This window comes from Penicillium expansum, assembly GCF_000769745.1.
Source record: "Penicillium expansum strain MD-8 chromosome Unknown contig277, whole genome shotgun sequence".
Lineage (NCBI taxonomy): Eukaryota > Fungi > Ascomycota > Eurotiomycetes > Eurotiales > Aspergillaceae > Penicillium > Penicillium expansum.
The window spans coordinates 133208-154037 of NW_015971414.1; the positions used below are offsets into that span (position 1 = coordinate 133208).

General features: G+C 49.2%; 6 protein-coding genes across 6 annotated transcripts; 4 read left to right on the forward strand and 2 right to left on the reverse strand.

Annotated features, from left to right (window-relative positions):
- Positions 1–1262: 1262 nt before the first annotated feature.
- On the forward strand, positions 1263–2126 carry PEX2_084260 (putative pyroglutamyl peptidase type I; the record flags this gene model as incomplete). Its single annotated transcript, XM_016745696.1, has 2 exons — positions 1263–1376; positions 1437–2126. 2 exons carry the CDS (start codon positions 1263–1265, stop codon positions 2124–2126), a joined length of 804 nt encoding a protein of 267 aa, XP_016595428.1.
- Positions 2127–2590: 464 nt separating this feature from the next.
- Positions 2591–3739, forward strand: PEX2_084270 (MOSC domain-containing protein; the record flags this gene model as incomplete). The annotated part of the gene is made up of 1 exon (XM_016745697.1): positions 2591–3739. The coding sequence occupies one exon, from the start codon at positions 2591–2593 to the stop codon at positions 3737–3739; it is 1149 nt and encodes a 382-aa protein (XP_016595429.1).
- A 344-nt stretch (positions 3740–4083) lies between these two features.
- On the reverse strand, positions 4084–7273 carry PEX2_084280 (DNA-directed DNA polymerase POL5; the record flags this gene model as incomplete). The annotated part of the gene is made up of 5 exons (XM_016745698.1): positions 4084–4974; positions 5023–5322; positions 5379–6187; positions 6256–6835; positions 6902–7273. 5 exons carry the CDS (start codon positions 7271–7273, stop codon positions 4084–4086), a joined length of 2952 nt encoding a protein of 983 aa, XP_016595430.1.
- A 5566-nt stretch (positions 7274–12839) lies between these two features.
- On the forward strand, positions 12840–14580 carry nimT (putative tyrosine protein phosphatase MIH1; the record flags this gene model as incomplete). The annotated part of the gene is made up of 4 exons (XM_016745699.1): positions 12840–12991; positions 13058–13125; positions 13178–13400; positions 13467–14580. The coding sequence occupies 4 exons, from the start codon at positions 12840–12842 to the stop codon at positions 14578–14580; spliced, it is 1557 nt and encodes a 518-aa protein (XP_016595431.1).
- Positions 14581–16355: 1775 nt separating this feature from the next.
- On the forward strand, positions 16356–17835 carry PEX2_084300 (uncharacterized protein; the record flags this gene model as incomplete). Its single annotated transcript, XM_016745700.1, has 2 exons — positions 16356–16465; positions 16677–17835. The coding sequence occupies 2 exons, from the start codon at positions 16356–16358 to the stop codon at positions 17833–17835; spliced, it is 1269 nt and encodes a 422-aa protein (XP_016595432.1).
- Positions 17836–18725: 890 nt separating this feature from the next.
- PEX2_084310 (CwfJ domain protein) lies at positions 18726–20501 on the reverse strand (the record flags this gene model as incomplete). The annotated part of the gene is made up of 2 exons (XM_016745701.1): positions 18726–20433; positions 20488–20501. 2 exons carry the CDS (start codon positions 20499–20501, stop codon positions 18726–18728), a joined length of 1722 nt encoding a protein of 573 aa, XP_016595433.1.
- Between the last annotated feature and the right edge of the window lie 329 nt (positions 20502–20830).

The window sequence follows — 20830 nt, forward strand, 5'->3', positions numbered from 1 at the left end:
ACCTGCCTTTTTGATCGAGTCATCAAAGCTCAGATCTGGGTTGCTCTTGATTTCATCGACAAACTTCGGGTGCAATACAACTATCGGGCTTGTGGCTCCGATGATTTGAAAGACATTGACTCCCTACCAAGGTCTGTTAGCATATTTGAGAGCAGAGAATTCTGTGATCTATCTACATTAAGACTCACTTTTGCAAAGCCTTCGGCAATTAATTGACGACATGACCGAGTGAAGCGTTGCCGGGCCTTTTTGTTGGTAAGCTCCCACCAGGTCTTTCCAACCAAAGGAATATGTCTATGGGGGATCCCGTTTGCTATGTCTGCCCAAACACTTGTTATGAGCACCACCACTAGGGCAATGCACATACTCTGTACAATATAGGGGCTGTTGAGAAATTCAGTGATGACTGCCATAGTCAAGGTCAAGACTGGAAAGGGAGGGAGGAGGGACAATAGAAGTGACACCCCAGATTTCTAAGAACTGATATTCTCCGAGGACCTTCTCATTTATAATAGTTACCGAGCCATCAGCCAGTCAGGAAGACTCCATTTTTCCCCCAACCGGCCTTGGACTGGATATTCAAACCAGGGGGGCCCACGTAAGTATCAAATGCTGTCAAGTTCAACCGAACCGAGCCAAAGCCAAGCGTTGGAAAGTTACAGGTCCAATAAATTCTAAGCGACCAACTCCTTTCACCAGAATCTCAAAGCTCCGAGAAATAACATTCTTGGCCTACATCGATGTATACCTAGCCTGAAATGCGAGAACGAGAGCCAAATTAAGCGATCCTTACCCGAACAGGCAATTCTTGAACGGGTTTCTATTCCGCCTGGATTCACTTGCATATGCAGATGTTTTCCAATCTATAAGCGTCCCAATGATAATAGAGAGCTGCAAATCTTGCAAGTTGAACGGTAGAATCATTAGAGGGGAAACCAGCTCTGTACACCGTGGTACAAGAATAAGAAAGTCTCGGTGACCCAGCACTAGAAGAAAATTTACCTTTGGAGAGCGGATGAAGACCTATCAAATAGCACCAACAAAGAGCTAACAACCTAACAACCTACTACATATGATACATAAGCCTAAAATATGAAGTCTTTCACTGGTCGCCACTTATATAGCTTAACGGAATTAGGCTAGTAAGATCCATGGGTTGCATTCCGCCAAGACCCCGCATTTGTCTCGGTGCCTTCCAGGGTTGACTTCCCCCGCTTAAAAGTCATCTTCTTCTTAACTTCACCTCAAGAATAACCGTGAATATGGGGGACTCCGGCACTGCTACTCCATATATACTCTCCACCCCTGTGGGCAACAACCCGCCACAGCCCTTGGCCTCGCCCAATGAAATATCGGTCCTAATAACAGGCTTTGGGGTAAGTGATCTGCACTTCTGATACTGCTAGCATCCGACCCGAAACTAACAGTGTAACTAGCCCTTCAAGACCAACCTTGTGAATGCGTCATATCTGATCGCTTCTTCACTTCCATCGTCTTTCCTTTTCCCGTCGCCTAACGACCACGATTCGGAGCCGCGTCGAGTCTCACTTCATGTGCATCCCACTCCGATCCCAGTAGCATATGCCACTGTTCGAGAGGCTCTTCCCTTAATTCTGGAGGAGTTTGCTTCCTCTCATGGTGGTCGTAGACCTGATCTCATTATTCATATCGGCATCGCAGCTCCGCGGCAATATTACTCCGTCGAAAGTTTAGCCCACCGAGATGACTATAACATCACCGATGTTAACGGTCGCCCCGGCTATGTGGACGGCGAGAAGCAATGGAAAGGGTTGGGTCTGCCGCCGATTCTGATCCCAGGTCGTGTTACAGATGATCCCTCCTCTGCTTCGCCCTACCAACCCGACGACCAGTTCCTGGAGACGTGGCGTTCGTTTGCTCCCGAGTCAGATCTCCGGATCTCCCAGGACGCAGGTCACTACCTGTGCGACTTCATTTTCTATACCAGCATGTCTTTGGCCCAATTACAGGGCCAGGACCGCAATGTCCTGTTCCTTCATGTCCCTGGGGCATCTGAGGATGCGAATATTGAGCAAGGCAGAGTTGTCACACTCGCCCTAATTAAGGCAATGGTCGCATGTTGGCTTGATAAGAAGCATTCGGCATAACCAGATCGCATCGCAATCAACTTTATCTTTGACATATACCCCTTCAGGTGGTCCACCTAGGTACATGTTGCTTTTTTTTTTTTTTTTTTTTTAATCCGGTATTTGGCTCAAAGGGTTGCTTTTCTCGGTCTTGTATTCATTTCTAGTTCCTTTCCCTTTGGTTTTTGCATATGTTATACGCACACGGTGTTTGCCTATGGTATTTCCCTGGCACCATGTTTCTAATTCATACCTCTGAGTCCTTCTACTATTGGACCTAAAGCAGCCACAATATGTAGAATAACAGGACAAGACACAGTATATCAACAAAGTACTATAATAGCAAAATGAAAGTGTCACATTTCCCTAATCTGAGCACCTCGAAATATAAGGTCATAACCTCTTATAAAGGCGGCACCCTTTGGCAAAACCAACTTTTCACCTCGGTGGCCTGTATAACCCTAACACCTTCCCAAACAGCAAACATGCTTCAGTCGCACAACATGGCGTCAGCTGTAATATTAGGCCTCGTACTCCTAATTCCAATCCTCCTGATTCCCCGCTTCACAGGATGGCCCAAATCAGTTCAATCGCCAACCAAACTTCTCCGCCTATGGCCCCAGCGCCCCAAACAATCCAGCGAGATCATCTCGTTGCGCATGTACCCTATAAAATCTTGTCGAGGCCTAGAAGTCCAATCAACAGTCCTAAAACAGCACGGGCTTGACCTCGACCGCCGCTGGATGCTCATCGACACGTCCTCAAATACCTTCCTAACCATCCGCCAAATCCCCGATATGACCTGCATCCGCACCGCCCTAAGTGCCGAGGGTGACGAGTTGGTCGTGAGTATTCCAATCCCCGAAACCAATGAATCCAGCCAAGACAAAGACCAAGACCATCAATTCCACACAATCCGCATCCCTTCGCATCCATCTCCGCAATGGCTAGCGGAAAATACAAACCTAGGCCCCGTCCACATCTGGGACACGGAGACAGACGGGTACAGGTACAGCGATGAAATAAATGCCCCCTTCTCCGCCTTCCTGCGCCGCGACGTCGCCCTTGTTTACAAGGGCCCGACCCCGCGCGTGCTGAAGGGTAACGGCGCTCCCCGCCGTCTGGGCCGCGTCCAGACAACCGGCTTTCCTGACGTGCACCCGGTATTGATTGCATCAGAATCTTCGCTGGCAGAGCTTAATGTTCGTCTGGGAAAGGTGGGTGTGGACCCGATTACTGTCGAGCGGTTCCGTCCGAATATCGTTGTTCGCGGAGGTGCGCCGTGGAGTGAGGATTCGTGGAAGTTGGTTCGTATCACCGGTCGGAAGGCTAGCGGTATTTCTAGCGATACTGCTGGTGATGGGAAGGCTGTTATTCAGTCTCCGCTTGATCTGGATATTGTGGCTCGCTGTGCGCGCTGCCAGGTGCCTAATGTTGATCCAGATACGGCGCTCAAAAATAAGAAGCAGCCGTGGGATACGCTTGTTTCGTACCGTAGGGTTGATGAGGGGATTAAGTACAAGCCTTGTTTCGGGATGTTGAGTGCGCCGCGTAATGAGGGAGCTATTGAGGTTGGGATGAAGTTGGAGGTTTTGGAGGAGACGACTAAGCATCGGTACATTACTGGCTTTTAGAGAAGTTTTCAATGATTTGTCGTGATCTTATGCTGTTGTATAGCTATAGAATGGGGCATTGTTGTAGGAAGACATAGAATATCTTCTTATTTCCCACCCTTTGTGATATGGCTTGGAATATATATCCATGGATGCCCTTGTCTAAAATTGAATGCACCTTTCCCAAGCTTATTTCTAGTTGATACACAAATACAAGGATAGTTCCTGATCCAAAAAGCGGGGAGAGGGGGTACTAGATATGACAGTGGACTGTATATAACCGTTGAATAAACATGATAATGACATTTGATATTGAAAACTAGCGACAGATCATACTCGCAATCTCTATACAAAAGAAACCAACCTCACTTCAACTGCTTGCTCGCAGAAACACACCAGTTGTTCCACTCTGAAAAGAACGACGGCTGTACATGACACTTAGTGCTCATGAGCTGATCCTTACGAGTAGCAGCATAAACATCCACAACACCCGCAATGGCATCCTTATCATGTGCAACCAGCACCTTGGTAACAAGCAAACTGGCCTGGCTGCAAGCAGTCGCATGGCCCATAGGTCCACTGTGACTAGCCTCCTTGTGAACAGACCGGAGCAACTCCCAGAGCGCCTCCGCCTGTGCGTCGTCCTCGACCTTCGGGAGCGAATTGCCCTTGCACACCTTCGTGTACTCGCGCAGCACTCCGTTGGCCTTGGTGGCGATCTGCTTTACGCTGGTCCGGCGAGATAGTCGGAGCAACGGCAGCAGGATATCGAGCGCGAGCGGGCGGGTGTGGCTCTTCTTCACGAAGATCTCTAGTAGGTCCAGGACGCGGTTCTTGAAGTTTACCATGTTCTCGCGTGCGTCCTTCTTGTCCTTACGGTGGGAGGTTTCTTGGCGACGCGCACGGAATACTTGCACTAGTTTGTCGTCTAGCTCGTCCATCTCGTCGTCGTTCATGTCGGCGTCTGAGTCGGACTCGTCTTCGTCTGCGCGGTGTGTGCCGAGAGCTGCGGCTAGTTTGGCTTCGAAGGCGGCGACTTCCTTTGCGTCTTCTTCATTGTCTTCTTCTTCTTCCTCGTCGGAGTCGGAGCCGGAGCCGGAGCCGCCGGCTTCGATAACCTCGACATCACTGTCAAGCTCGTCCTCATCGACATCCATCATTTCGTCATCGTCGTCTTCTCCTTCTTCCTCGCCTTCATCGTCTTGCTCTTCGAACATCTCTTGCTGTCCAGCGAGACTCTCCTTGGCTTCCAGAATCTGGGTCTAGTTAGAAAATGCATGTTTGACAAAGAGTTGGCTACATACCGAGGTCAAAGATTCCAACCCGTTCTCGGTGATCTGGTTAGCAAATGCACCGAAAACCTGCTCACTCATACGACGGAACAGCTGCGATTGCTTGGATGCGAAACTGAGAAGTATTTCTACCAACGCATCTGAGGCATCGCCGGCGTCTTCCGTCTTGGTTTCCTTGTCGCCCAGGAACTTGGTATAACAGAACTCCAGCTCATCAAGCATGGATACCGCGTCTGCGTCTCCGTTGTACACTTGCATGATAGTCATAGAGTAAAGCAGTTTGAATGCGGCCATGCCCTTTTCCTTCTTCTCCTATTTGGTATAGTCAGTATAAGTAGCTAAGATACCGATGACGGTGGAAATCATACCCTGCTGGATAACTTCTTCAGAGATTTGAAAGCAGCCTTTACTGATTCCGACAGCTTCTCATCAATAGCGATGATGAACTTGCCGAATTCGCCAGACTTGGCTGCGTCGCGAATCTGCTTCACGACAGCATATGGGAGCGTAGCGGCGAATTTTTCGTTGGAAATAAGGCTGTTCAAACAGGAGTTAATTCGATTACGCAGGAGTTCTTGTGTCGCCGATGAGAGAGGAGGCTCAGGGGCAGTGGAGCCCTTGCCGGCATCCATGAAGTATGCAAAGCGCACGAAGATGGAAAGAATCTGCTCAAGGCTTGCTTGAAGGTCTTCGGCATCGTCTTCGTTGGCAGAAGCCTTGGATCGTACAATTGACAAAAGGAGACCAGCGACGAATTGACGGTTGGATGCGGCGGTTTTCTCCTCGGTTGTACCGGGATTTTGAATCAGTTGTTCGAAGAATGGGACAATCTCTTCCAATGCCTCGTAGTTGGCTTCAGCAACAATCTTCTCAACGGTCTTGGTCTTTGTAGCTTGGTCGAAGTTCAGTGTACCGCTGGTTCCCATCAAGCCACGGATAGCCGCAGCTGCGAATTCAGGCTCCTTGGACACGCGGGCCTGGATTGCCTTGGCCACTTTAACGGCCATTCGATGCAAGTACCGGTCCTCCACGGCGAGCTGGTTTGTCAAGCAACGCATAAGATTCTTGGTGAAAATCTGAGAGGCCTGCTGCGGCCCGCCATCGTTGAGGATTCTGTTGAAAAGAAGGAAGCCCCAGTATTTACGCTCGTCTGAGGATGCAGCAGCAAACAATCCATCTGTAAAGAGTTCGTTTGTCAGTTCAATGGGTCTCGTGTATAATTCCATACCCTAGATAGGTACTCACTGTCCACAACCTCAGTCCAGAAATCAGTGAAGGTCATACGAGACTTCTTCGACTTGTCCTTGGCCTCAACACTGGTCCGAGAAAGAACCGCATCCCAGGCGAAGTGAAGCTTGTTATTCCACACGCCAGAGGACTTGGCAGTGTTCACCTTAGTCTCACCGTCGCTGGCAGCAGCACCCGATTCCTTCATGATCTTCGACATGCTGCTGCGCTCCTTCGTATCCAGTGGATCATCATGCTTCCAGATCTTGCTTGGGAAGGTAGCATTTGGGAACGTATCCTTTGCCGCTAACCAGATAGCAACACCCTCCGGCGACCGGGCGAGGTCGCGTACGCAGAGCTGTTCCAGCGCAGACTGGATGTACTTGGGTTCCATTTTGCGTGCGGCCAGGTCGTAGACACACTGGTAGATAATCCACCCACACTCCTCGCGGATCCATGGCTTCTTCTGTGCGAGCTCGAAAACGAGATCGACAACCTGGGTCCATTGCTCGAATGGCACGGTGGGCTGGAATAGAACGGAGGATTTGATGATCGCTTCAGCGCCGAAAAGACGGCCGAAGAGGTGGTCGCGTTGTTCCTATATAAAACGAAAGGTTGTCTCAATTAGCGCATGCGACGTTTTAACTCATGTGTGGCGACCAACCTGTCCCGACTCGCTGCCGTAGGAACTCGACTGAGACTCCCAGAGGTTCAGAGCATCTGAGAAGCCGAAGCGTGATGTCTCTCTCGGCGACGAGAAGACCTGAGTCAGAATCTCAGTCAAGGCAATTGAGAATCCGATTCGAGCAGCTTTGCGGCTACTGCAGAGACCGCGGAAGAGTCTCGACAGCACCTTCTTGATCTGTTCATCGGCGGGGTTCTGGTCTGGAGTGAACTGCGACACTAGGGCTTGGGCAGCCTTGAGTCGGATGTCATCTTTTTCGCTAGCGAGATCCTCGTAGAGTTCCACCAGCTTCACGTCGACATTATGAGGTTCACGGCGGCGCTTCTTTGAACCGGCGAAGGGGGGGCCCATTGCTGAGACTGGGGGATTTTGAGATGGGGAATAAGTGCGAGGTTCAATTAACGATTGAATTATCCGCTCTCAGGCCGTGACAATCTAGATCTACAAACCAAAGGCACGTTCAACACTCCTTGCGGCCGTTCAAGTTGCTCAGAAAAATTCATGCTTTAGCCTATCTGGGACTAGTGTAGACCGATAAGCCGATAAGGACTTTTGATGCTCCAACCTTGGAAGAGACCGGGGTTACGAGCAAACGACCTTCTTAAACGTAGATATTTTCTACATTGTAGAGTTTTCAGTATGATATCTCAGACTTGTACTTCATTGACGACCGTGTTAGGCAAATCAAATGTGGTAGTGCGAAGTCATATAGAGGAATCGGGGCACATATATATTGTAGCATCTGACCACTCTCAACAAGACTTCAAGACCGACACCATTAACCTCATGAAATTGCTCAGATTCGAAACAGCCAAGTCAGATACTACCTACCCAGTCTACGAGTCTAGCCAAGCAAAAACCTAGCCCCAAATCCACAAGACCTAGACTGTCTCCAAGTATACGGAGTACTCCGTACTCCGTATCTCAAATGTAGCCCCTGGAAGCCGCAGCGAAGATACCTCAAAAACCACGCAACAGATCGGGCATGGCAACATGCGACCAGTGTTTCAATAGATGAAAGAACCCAGTGTATTCGAAGCTGTCAGAGAAACCGGGATTAAAAAGAAGTCTGGACTGATTCAGGGGTAACGACGAAACCCAAAAACGAGATCACTAATGTTCCAGCCGGACCATTCAACCTCAAACCACCAGTCCAGACGCAGAACTATCCTGTTGTCAAAGGCAACCGGGAAACCAGCATCCATTTATACAATCGCGTGTCGCCGAAGAAAACCCGCTAATTGCGCTGGATCCGAGCTTCAGGATCCGGGCTCCGCTTGCGCTGATTTCGGATGCACCGACCCGCCCCGGGGCTGATCTGTATACGAATATACCGGACAAAGCGTCATTCTTGGTACATAGTTCGATAGAGAAAAACAGGAAGCATGCATCGAACTATCAATTTGGCGTGGGCGAGACCATCTGACATCTGACAGAATCAATGTTATGGGAGTTTGGAAGAAAATTACCTCTGTATCAGAATTGATGTGTTGGAACGGATGGGGGATCGTCTGCCGTGGATCTGCATGGTTTAAGTAGTTTTTAGTTTTAGGTAGTCGTCGTGCTGGGTAACATGTGGGAATGGATTTCGTGGGAATTGCGCAGGTGGTTTTGATGTCGGCGGATGGGTCTCGGAGTGATAATATATGGAGTCCGGCGCCTTGGTGGGCCTGGGAGTCCTGGCAACCGTTGTGATAGATGATAGAGTCGGGTGTCAGATTTTGCGTTTTCAGGGGCTTCGTGGGTTGCCTGATTATGCCACTATCACCGTGTTATACGGCTTTGTGTGACTCGGGAGGTTGTACAGAGAGGTTTGGAGCGGATTTTGGCCGAGTACTGGGATTGGGGAGTATATACGGTGTTTAAGTAAAGACGGGGGTGGCTACGGGCTTAGCTTAAGGTGGTCTGGATACAGTGGGAAAAAAAAATAATACAACATACCATACCAAATTCGATCAAAAGAAATTATTCTGTGCTACAAAGGAAAGTCTAGACCAATAGAATATGGTTGTAAAATATACCAGTCCAGCGGCGCCTACGTAGGCCGATCTATCACGCTGTACGGAGTACGATGTACCTATTTGACAGAGATATGGGCCACAATCGGAGCTGTGGGATATGCGGAGTCACAAGGTGCCAAATAGGGGAGTAGGGCGTCGCTAATAAGTGATAGCACGATTGAGAGAAGAGAGCTGACAGGCACGAAGCCGACGAGGCGCGCATAAATGACCGGGGTTACCAATAGCGGCGCTGATCGGGGGCTCCGAGCCGGGAGGATAATGAGATAATAATTGACAAATATAGAAACCAGAAATATACAACCATAGGGTAAGGGTATTTCCAGTACTGGAGTGTATAATACCATACAGATTAAAGAGGTTCGGTCGCAAAGGTCGTAAAGGTCGGAAATCTTGATCTGGAGATTAGTTGATGTCATGATCACGGGATAACGCATTAGTTTCGTGGAAGTTGGTTTGCTTTGTTTACTTCAAGCTTCACGCGACATCAACAAGATCGTGACATCACATTGGACAAGAAGAGGGGGGTAAAAGTCCTGAGACACAGAGGGGAAAAGAAGGTCTAGGCAACCCTAACCATGCAGGAAATATCTGGGACACGAGTTGAAATGTGATGAACCCCGCAGCAAAGAAGCAGTCGGCTGGAGAGCTGACATGACTGGCCCCATTCGCACATGGCGCTGTGATGCAATTGACCGGTCACATCATCGGGGTCCTCTCCGACCCCACCTTAGCTGTGACTCTGGTGTAGAGCGATATTAAACCGGGGCAATTGGGCTGACATGGTGAGCATGTTAGAGAGTTTCGCATCTGCAGGCGCCTGGAAGAGGATGCTGATTGGTGAATCTGTGTACCAGTGTTACTGTCAACATCAAAACAAAGACGTGATCCGAGCCTCTCAAGGTTTCAAGACGGGCTGAGTCTTCCAATTCCAAGATTAAGTATTATTAGGACATCAGGTTTGTGATGTGCACGGAGCACAAATAGATGGATGTTCAGTAGATATGACGTAGCATCACGGGCCAATAGAATTCTCCGAAACGCGTCGTGGAGTTGCACACCGTATCGTCGGCCACACGGGGGGGGATGTGTAACCAATGCCTTGGAGAGATGCCGATACATAGAGGGCGACCAATTGTAAATATTGAAAGGACTGGGGGTTGATGCATCTCGGATTGGTCGGATACACCAGGATGGCCCAGCGAGGTCGGGGTTCTAGCGTTTCACGAGAGAGGGCCTAGAATAGCACACACCGTGGGGTATGAAGTACTCCCTAGTGAATTCTGACCCGAGTGTCCACTATGTTTGTATGACTGGATGACCATAGCTGACTCCAGCGACTAGCAGTTCCATGTGGCATGCTTTGTACTCCGTGCAAAGTAAAAAGTCGATGGTGACGAATCTGAGATCTTGTTGGGTAGGGTAAACACCACATCTGATGGCCCGGATGAGACCCGACTGAGATCTGGGTCGATAAACTTGCAATGTGTTAAGGAATCAAGTTCTTCATAGTTTGTTTGGCACGCCAATCGCATGAATCTTGACCCTGGCTCGTCCTTACTGCTGTTACTAGTAGCCTTAACACCAGAGCGGCAATCGAGATGCATTTGCTTTCGTGGTAAGATTGTAAAATTCGTGCCAAAGCTCATCCGATAGGAAGGTTTCAATAGAACTACCTTAGGCAATTAATGTATATTGAAGTCAAACATCCTACCAAGGGGGAGGGAAGGGATGGGCGACATTGGAGGTCATCGTGAACCCTTGATCAACAAGAATGCCTAAGTAAGGGCAGCACGGGTATGTATGAGCAGAGCACTATAGCGTCTTCAATTTCAAGGAAGAGGAAGAATGAGATTATCTACCATTCCTTACTCGATGCTACGTTGTACGTTCCGATCTTGAAGCAATTGAACGGCAATCTACTCTACACCTACCACATTGTAGACTCCATACTCCGTACTCCGTCCAAGATACAACGGAGAACAGAGATTCCAATCTTGGATCGGCTCTTGACATCACCTAATAGGGCCAAGATAGTGCGAACTCTTTTTTTTTTTTTTTTTTCATTTCGGAGATGACGAGATCTTAAGATTCCACGCTTTCTCCCGACCAATGAGTACCTCGGCAAGACGATCACAGGGCCTTCTTATCGAGCTAGTTGAGCCGATCGAGCACTATATAGACTATCTGCGGAGTAGACTACGGAGTACGGAGTATATAGCAGGATAATGAATTATGTGAATGGATCCAGTTTTTCAAGTGCTCGGAGCATTTCCTGGGGATTGAATTGAAGCATATCGTGACGTTATGTCAAAGCAATAAAGAAGCCGTTCTCAATCGAAGCGCCCTTACTTCCCATCACTTGCTTCCATCACTTGCTTCCCATCACTTGCAGAAGCTTTAAATTTTTTTTTTTCTCCCGAGAAGAGGAAAAGTGGATATTTTGGCATTAGACTCGATCTCTTTGGCTCCGGTTTTTTTTTTTCAGCTCACCTGTGGTTCATTTGGTGACGGGCACGGGAAAGACAAAGTTTTTGGTGGATACTCATTTGTAACCTGGAACCAAAGGATGGAAGATTACTGTATGTTGTACTGTGTATGGAGTATGAAGTATGGAGTAACAGAGTACGCGAGTACGAGAGTAATAGATAATAGAGAGACAAATCCTCCTTCCATAGAGCAGGGGAGATAAAGCTAAACCCAAGACATAAGGGAAATCTAGGTGATGAGCTGTGATAGGCGCTGGGTTGCTGCGGCAAGGGAGCCCGGGGCAACCAGAAAGAAAAAGTATTTGACCCCTAGCAAGCATGTCTATCCTTTACTCTCTATGGTTACTGGTTACTTGGTTACTTTACTTGGTTACTTGGTGAAATAGGAAATAGGAAATAGGAAATAGGAAATAGATATTTAATTTCCATTTTTGTATTAATTGAATACCATACCAGTTCCTTATACTCCGTACTCCATACAGGTTCTTGGATATGGAACTAGTGGTTTTATCTATACATACCTCTCTCTTCATTACCTCGAAATACCTCCAATACCTCGAAATACCTCCAATACCTTGAATACCTTGAATACCTTGATTTTACTCCCCCATCTTCACTTTAATTTCCATCTTAAAATATTAAAATTCTCGATTACCTGAAAATCGGAGCCGCAGTATTACTCAATACTTTGTACATTCGGAGATCCTCCCCACCTGCGTTGCCCATTGCAACAAGCCCATCCCTTCAGCTTCACGGCTTCTTTCTTCAAATCGCTTTGTTCCTACTTTCTCTTCTTCTTCTTAACTACCCTCGACATTCCTCACTCGACCTTGTGAGAAGAGGTTCAATTTTGTTAGTTCTATCGACAATCCCATATCATATTCTTGGACCTTCCCCTCAGTCCTGCAGCACCCACGAGCTCCCCCCGACCCCTCCAATCACGACCGACAGATTCCCCAAATTCACCAAATTCACACCCCCAAAATCCTCCGAAATCTTGTCATGGACCGATAAATCCTACATTCTTACAAAATACAACTCTCGCCGTTGGTGGTTAGGGTCTGGGACCTAGGTTTTTTTTTTCCCGGACTGGTTGTCACGGCGATCGTGGGGACCCATAACGTTGAAATTGCAAACGTGGAGACGTGCGTTTGAGACTTTTTTTTTTTGAACCTCAGTGTGTAGGACCTAGTACTGGGTAGACATCTGTGGCTAGGGCCTGATTGCCTCTGTTCCATCTGTTCCGGTTGCTTTGCCAGACAAACTGTACAACGTCGGGCTTTTTGGTCTAGTTCCAATTCGTCACCGGCTATGGAGCACTCTTCACCTCTCGCTGCGATGCAGCCTCCGTCAGTCATGTTCGGCCATTGCTTTAGGTCAGAGGGACCGACTTCTTACTCCCTGGGTTCAATGTCCGGGTTTGGTGGAAACCCGTTCAATTTCAAGGAATTGTCCATGAAGAAGTCTAGTTCGGACTACTTCAACATGAAACCCGTTCGGGGTTCTTCCCCCACAGCTAGTTTGGCTGCTGATCTTTCTCAGAACTTCCATATTGATCAGAGGTAAGTGGAGGTTGCCATGATCGTTTCATGTTCAAAGGAACAAAGCCCGGCTAACTCTATATTTAGTCCTCAATTAGCCACACCACGGCGGTCTTTGTTCACAGCCAGTATGCTTGGTCAAGCCAATGGACGTGGTAAGGAATGGCTACCACAATGACAGGGAAGAGTTACTGATCTGTTTTATAGACGATGTGATGACCACCCCGCCGCTTCCATCGTCTTCACCAGCTCCGGCCATGGACGTTATGGAAATGTCCCCACTACCTCACAAGCCGGCGTTCTTTGTCACTGCTGAGATCGAGATACAGTCTCCGACACCCGTCGGTAGTCCGATGGAATCACCAATGGTGTCTCCGCTACCAAGCCCTCTGCAAGCGTCTCCAATGGAGTCTCCTCTATGCCCATCTGAGTAAGTGCACGTGATATTCAGCCAGCCACCAAATCAGTTCCGCTAACATGACTTTCTATCTGACAGGAGGAAGCGGCCCACTTTCCTGCGTCCGAGTCTGGCCAGGAGTAAGGCCCAGTCTTTCCAACTTGGTATGACCCGGCCTGCACCAGAGAGCAAAGCACCGCCCTTCCGCTTTGGGACTGGAGCGAAGACATCTCTCAGCACGTCCACTTCGTTGGAAGATATGTTTGGAGACTCACCGCCTCATGAGCGTCCAATCTCTCGTAACAATTCTTCAACTCACCTAGCTCCGCCCCGTATGCGGCCGTCCCTCCATCATGCCCGTAGCAGTGGCTCGCCCGCTCCCAGTTCAATCCGCAAACCCTCTCACTCTTTGATGCGTCCCCGCAAGCAGTGCCGCCGATCACTGAGCATGTTTGAGAACCCAGCAGATGTTATTGCCGATAAAGAGGCCAAGGTAGCGACAAATACACCCGTCCAGTCCATTAGTGACATTTCGAGTCCGCCCAGCATGAAGCTGCCTCACTTCATCCCTGAGGATCGTGCGGACTCTCTGCCTCGCATCGACAAGAGCACTCTTCTGGAACTCATGAACGGCAAGTTCAACGACCAGTTCGACAACATTCTCATCATTGACTGCCGCTTCGAGTACGAGTATGAGGGTGGCCACATCACTGGCGCATTGAACTATAACGACAAGGAACGCCTCGCCGGTGAACTCTTCAGTTCCCCCCAGGCCCGCACCGCGCTTGTCTTGCACTGCGAGTACTCTGCCCATCGGGCTCCCATCATGGCCAAGTACCTGCGCCATCATGATCGCGCCATCAATGTTGATACTTACCCTCACCTGTCATACCCTGACATGTACATTCTGGATGGTGGGTACAGTTCATTCTTCGCCGAGCACCGATCATTCTGTTTCCCTCAGAACTACGTTGAAATGAGTGCGAAGGAGCACGAATTTGCCTGCGAGCGTGGACTTGGCAAGGTCAAGCAGCGCTCCAAGCTCAATCGTGCCCAGACTTTTGCCTTTGGTGAACAATCCCCACAAATGGAGGACAGTCCGACTGGCCGGTGCCGACTTGGCGACAACGAGCGAAACCGCTACCTAAGCTCTCCATTCTCGCAAAGCCCAGTCCCTGCCCGAACCCCCGGCCGCCGCATGCTCTCCTACTAAATCCACTCGCCAGTATCTTTCTTTCTTTCTTTTTTTTTTTGGTGCTTTGCATTTTCTTGCATCTTACGGCCTTTTTTTCTTTCTTTTTTTTCGTCTTGTCCTTGGAGCGTGGTGTTTGGCTGATGCATTCCAAGATGCTTTTACGGCGGCTTTTTCTTTTCTTCTTGTCCTCAACTTCTCTCGACCATTTCAGTCCTGTTGAGGTCTGATTTGTGTTGGCGTGCTGGATCACCTGCGCTCTTCACCTTTTTCCTCATCTCTTTGATACCTGCTATCGGTATCGTCCTCTCCTTCGCTGACCCTGTTTACCTCACGGGTTTCTGCTTTCCCCAACATTTCCTTTGCGTGGCATGTTGCCACATCTCTCTATGACCATCGCCCATGATCTCCTCTGGGCAATCGACTCTCATGACCCATTTGAATCTGAGTGTCCCATTTCATATGTCTATTTACGACCTCGCAACTTCGAACACCGAAAATGCGCACGAAGACGGCCTACCATCGCCAGATTTCCATTTTCTCACCCTTCTCCCGTGGGTCTTTTCTTTTTCGAAAACAATACCCCCCAAACGACGATTTTCATCAAACATTTTGCCGACCCTTTGGCATGTCCTTTTCTCCCCGAACATTCTTTTGACACCATTATCGCCCTTTAATCCACTATTTGGTCCTTCTTTGTACAGACTTTCTTCTGTGGAATAATCGTCATTCTACGCTGTACCAAATTTGCATCTCGATGCTCAACGCCAGTCTCTTCACTGGTTCAATTCTTCGCCAGGAGCATTTGTATTTTAATGCATTGTCCGATAATACCCCCCTTTGAACTGTATCATTGGGGTCGTGCGGAGGATCTTGAGGATGTAATATTGCATCGAGTGTGACTTTACAGCTGTACATAATGAGGATTGCCTGTGTATTACAGGCGATTTCTCTCTGGATGTGTTTCCTGAGCTTTTAATGGTCTGGAAAGGGTAATCGGAGGAGACAACCAGTTCACAAATGTTTGATTTCCTTTTGTGAGAATGAAAAAAAAAAAACAATTTCAAAATAACTCCCAAGTCGCTTTTAAATTTCTCTAAAAATGATCGACATAATTCGTTAATGAGGATTGTCGTTTCAAGTGTCCCTGGTGAATGTGATAGGTGGAAAGCCGGGGAGAACTATGGGGATGTGGATGTGCCTGTCTGTGTGTCAACCCGGTCCCTGTCCCTGTCCCTCTTCAAACTGCTGTTTCAGCAATTTCGCCCTTCACACTCATTCAAGCTTCAAGCTTCAAGGCTTTTCTCCCAAAGGCAGTGCCCATTGGACTTCTGTTTCGAGACCCTGCGCCTCATTGTTTCGTTTGGAATCCGCCCCCCCGGCTCTACAGTCTTACTCTCTCTCTCTCTCTCCCCCTCCAGTCTTTATTTGTCAAATGTTCTATTTTGGTTCTATTTTGGTAACTTGCTGCCTGTTCGACCCACCGTCTTGAACTAGCATCTACAACATTTACTACGAAGTATATCTTCGCTCATTGATGTTGAAATATTGAATCTACTCTGTCACTTCGCATTTACTCTATTATCGCTACAATCGGACTCGCGCCCCGCCCCCTCTCGCTACCTCCGCACCTAGCACGATTGTACATCTCACTCATTCGCGCTACAATTTACTCACACTGGACTGTGTCTGGTTTTCTTTACACTAGAAGGATCTTGCCTAAGGCTGATTTACAGCCATTGGCAATCGGATGATCCCCCTTATAGCGCCTTACGCATCCGCTATCCATTTCCAAGATGAGTCCAGCAAATATTACGCTATGGGTTCGAGACACCGCGAGTGATCTCGAGTCGGTTCCAAGCACCTTTTCCAGCTGGGACTCATGTATGGACAAATCGTACTGCAAGTGAGTTCTTCCTGAGGGGTGCGCGCCCTCCCTTTCTATTTGCGCATGGCCTGATATGATACTAATTAACTGGCGCAAGGTGGCCTGTCATTGTTGGTATCATCATCGGTTCGGTAGTTCTACTCGCCGTATTAGGTTGCATCGTCAATTGTCTCTGTTGTGGCTATCAATGCTGCAAATGCTGCTGCAGTTGTTGCTGTCCGTCAGGCAGGCGCAGAAACAAAACGCCTAAACACTTTGATGACCCTCCGTTCCACCAGCCTCCTCCACCAGCTCCGAATCCGGTCTATCAAGCGCCACCAGCCCCACCCGCATATCGTGGTGCGCAACAGACTGCGCATTTCGATGCGCCCAAGTCCCCGGCCGCTCATGTCAATGAGGACGCCCTGCCTGAGATGCCTACCTGGGCCGGTGCCATTGACAAGCATGTTGAAGACCCAAATCATCACGACGACGTCGAAATGGAACCATTGAATCCCCCAGACCGGAGGCAGGGTGCTGGTACACCTGGTGCCGCTTATGCTGACTATCCCCCCAACCCAGCCATGGGCGCGGCCGCCGTGGGATACAGAGGATTTGGGCCTACCGATCCGCGTGCACGACGGTCTCCCGGCCCGGGAGCAGCTTTGAATCCCATACAAGACCCCTATGGCCGACGTTCGCCGGGCATGCCTTCCTCTGGGGCGGCCATGGACCCATATGGGAGAAGATCCCCGGGCCCGGCGGCACTTGCTGCCAAGGATCCATACGGAAGACGTTCGCCCGGCCCAGCAGCAGTGTTGGCTGTCAGTCAAGATCCGTACGGGCGGCGCTCGCCGGGTATGTCACCCTCAGCCCCAGCAGCTGGCTATGGCGCCGCAGCGCACAACCCATACGGTTCGCACTCTCACGGCGCTCCAGTGCACAACCCTTACGACCAGCAACCATACCAAGACTCCTATCACGACCACTCCTATGACGACCACTCCTACGGCGCAGGCAACGACTACCACGCAGTGACCGCACCCTCGCCCGTGGCTGCATACAAGCCGCACACCAACTACAGCCCCGTGCCAATGGCCTTCTCCCCATCCTCGGACATAGATCATTCCGCAGCGGCCGTAGCCCCAACACCAGGCTTCCAGCGCCAGCCATCTTTCGGCTCTAGCCAGTATCCCCCCACATACACCTCCCAGCCTTCATACCGCGCCTTCTCCCCCGGTGCTCCTTCTTCGCCCCCTCCTGCTTTCTCGGCTCCTTCGCCTTCAGAGTACACTACCTATAACCCCCACGCCAACACCACTCCCATGCCCGAACCCGACAACACCAGACCTCCAAGTCTGTTGCAGAGCGGTAAAAAGCCCACCGTCAATGCCTATAGCAACTTTTGAGTATGACCCTCGTCGATCGAGGCGGTTTCATGAACAGAACTTTTCCTTTTCTTTTTTTCCCCTCTTTCTCTCTTCTCTTCCCCCTTTTTTAGATACCATTCTCAGGCTGTATTGATCTTCATTCAACTTACATGTTTACGTACCATGCATGACCCCGGGCTAAATTTGGCTTGGAATTAAAGAGTTCTCTCTTCTTTCATGATTTCTCTCACTTGCACTCTTGTGCATCATCGAGCCAGCTTTGTTCGACTCGTTTGATAGTCCTGTAATGCAGCCTTTCAGGGGATGAGCGTTTTTGCTTAGTAGGAAATGTCCCGCTCTTTGATTCATCTTGATAGAATTGATGATATTCCGACTGATCGGCGTTCTAGATTGTTGATTGGGCATATGTTGGGTTCGGACTATATAGACCTAGGGGAGGCAAGTAACAACAATGTATAGCCACTTGACTGGCCTTGCGCTAGAACCTGTGAATTTGAAGTTAAGTATCGAGGGATCCCGATCCCGGCCTAGTATTGCTAGGCGGCGATTGGATGATCACACATCGTAGAATCGAGTATCCGAGTATAGCCCAGCAGGTTGGCATTGCTAGAATCTTTGTTGGGAGCATTGTCAAGACATTTTCCTTTATGATTTCCATCTCTAGCCGAAACAGCCTGGGAAAGATGCATTAATATGGGTATCTCTTATATGCGTTCCGCGTGGGATCTGTAAAATTTGTGAATTTTGGCTTCAATTTTGAACTCATTTGTCACATTTCGTCGTACTTTACACAAAGGGGGAGATTCCCGAAGACACTCCCCGTCGAAAGATCCCTTGATCACCATACCACACCACACATGTGTCATGTGTGAACCGGGAAGAGAAGAAGAAACTTGCCGATCTCAAATTTACTCCTCAATCTCCATCGCAAAATCATGTTTCTTGAAAGCCTCCTTGAAAGCCTCCGCATCCTTCGTCTCCTCGTCGTCTGTCTGCACACAATCCCTCCAGTTAATACGCTCATCTAGATAGAGCACCTTACCCATAACCCGACGACCAAATTGCAAATCAAATCGGTTCTCAGGCAGAATTTTCAACATGATAACATTCTCCTCTCCAGATTCAGTCTTCCAAACGCCTTTGTGCTCAGGTGAAGACCAATTATCGGGTTCGGCTTCGGCTTCAGTGCTAGGGGTAGGCGTCCAAATAAACACTCGGAAATAGTCAATCATATGGTGATTGTGGATTTCGTCGGGGTTTGGCACGGTCTTGAACGTCGAATATTCCAGGTTCGAGGCTTCCTTCTTGAATGCCATTTCCACAAGCCGGGAGCGGATCTTCTCCACTGGCATCGGTAGAAATTGCCAATGTGTGTGGATACCGTTTGAGCGGCTGACTTCCCATGTGACAGCACCCAGCTTGCCCCCTGATTTCTCGTTTAGCATTTGGTGCAGGGACTCGCGGTACCGTTGCATCTCGGCGAAGGTCGAGGCTCGGATGGCCGGGTCGAAGATTAGGTCGATGGTCGGGCAATGTTCGAAGGGGACGATGAGCATATGGCCTGGGAAGCCGAGGGAGGCGTAGAAGTTGTTTGTGGGCAAAGGCCCTTTGGCAGTGGTGACATAGCTGTCATTGCCGATTGAGGTGATGAGATGGGTGGCGATGTTGGGATTCGAGAGACAGAAGAAACAATTCTCTGGCCCTGGCGGAGGGGCGCGTTCTTTGTGTCGGCGTTGGTGTCCCGGGTCTCTATCTCTGTCGGAGGGAGCGTACCGCTGGTATGATTCATTTTGACTTGGAAGCATTTTGCGCCTGCTTTGCACCGCTGACCAAGGGCAGATGGTGGAGCCTGGGGAGATACTGTTTGGTAAAGGTGCTGTTGGGTCCAAGGTAAAGGCATAGATAGCATTTTTCGTCGAGCCGAAAGCAGGCAATGAGATAAACCGAGTGAGTGGGTAGACATCTTGACCCTCTTCCGTTGGCATGTGAAAGAAGGGTTCACGCTCGAAGAAAGCACCGTCTGACCGAGAAAAGTGATAACGGGGTTTCAGAGTCGCGCAGACATCAGCAAGGCATTGTAATTCAGATGGCACAGTCTCCTTGTCTCCAGAGACATTGCAGCTAGATCCTAGACGGACATCCTTCGGCCATTGATTGGTGATAAGAATGTCGGTTTTGTGAATTCCAAACAGTGCACGAGCATCGGATTCACTGTATGTCGGCTGGAACTTGCCGCTAGCATTGCTATCGGGTTTGGACCTACCCTCTGCCTCTCCCATGGTTCCACCGAGTGCGACAATGCGGATACCATCTGTTGTCTTCAAGGTTCCTCGCTTTCCCAGGAAGAACAAGTTGGGACACACTTCATCATTTGCTTCAATCTTTTCGACCACTTGAGGGGGAAGTGGTCGGTTACCAAGGGTGAAGTAGGTTGGGCATGCCACAGTGATGTTCCCCTGTATCAAGGCGGTAATATCTTCAAGCTCGTCTTCAGCCGAGCCATCACCGAAGAGGTCGCCAAGAATGATCGCAAAGGAGAAATCCTGTTTTGGCTGCAGCTTGGCTAGCTTAGTGAACACGGGCCGTATCTGACCGTTCAAGCTGCCAATAACAATACTACATATGGATTTGGTCAGTGGCTGGAATACATGCAGACCTGAACATACATACCATTTGGGAGCCATTTTTGGGTTTGTCTTGGTGGTAGGTTGAGTTGGTACTGGAAAAAGTTGAAAATTTTTGATGGAAAGTAGATAAAAAGATGGTAGAAAGGTGGAAGATAGGAAGACGAAGGACCCCAAAAAGGATGGGAGTTTTTCTGACTCTCAAACTATCCAAAGATGCCACCAGAGATCAACTACATGCGACTAGACGCAGGATAGAACATCTCGGGTTCTCGAAAGCAGGAGCTTGGGCCATTCTTATCAACACGTGACACACTTAGATATCATCTTCGGGATAACGAAATCCCGCCCCGAAGAACTTTTTTGTATTCCATGCGGATCAGCCAAAA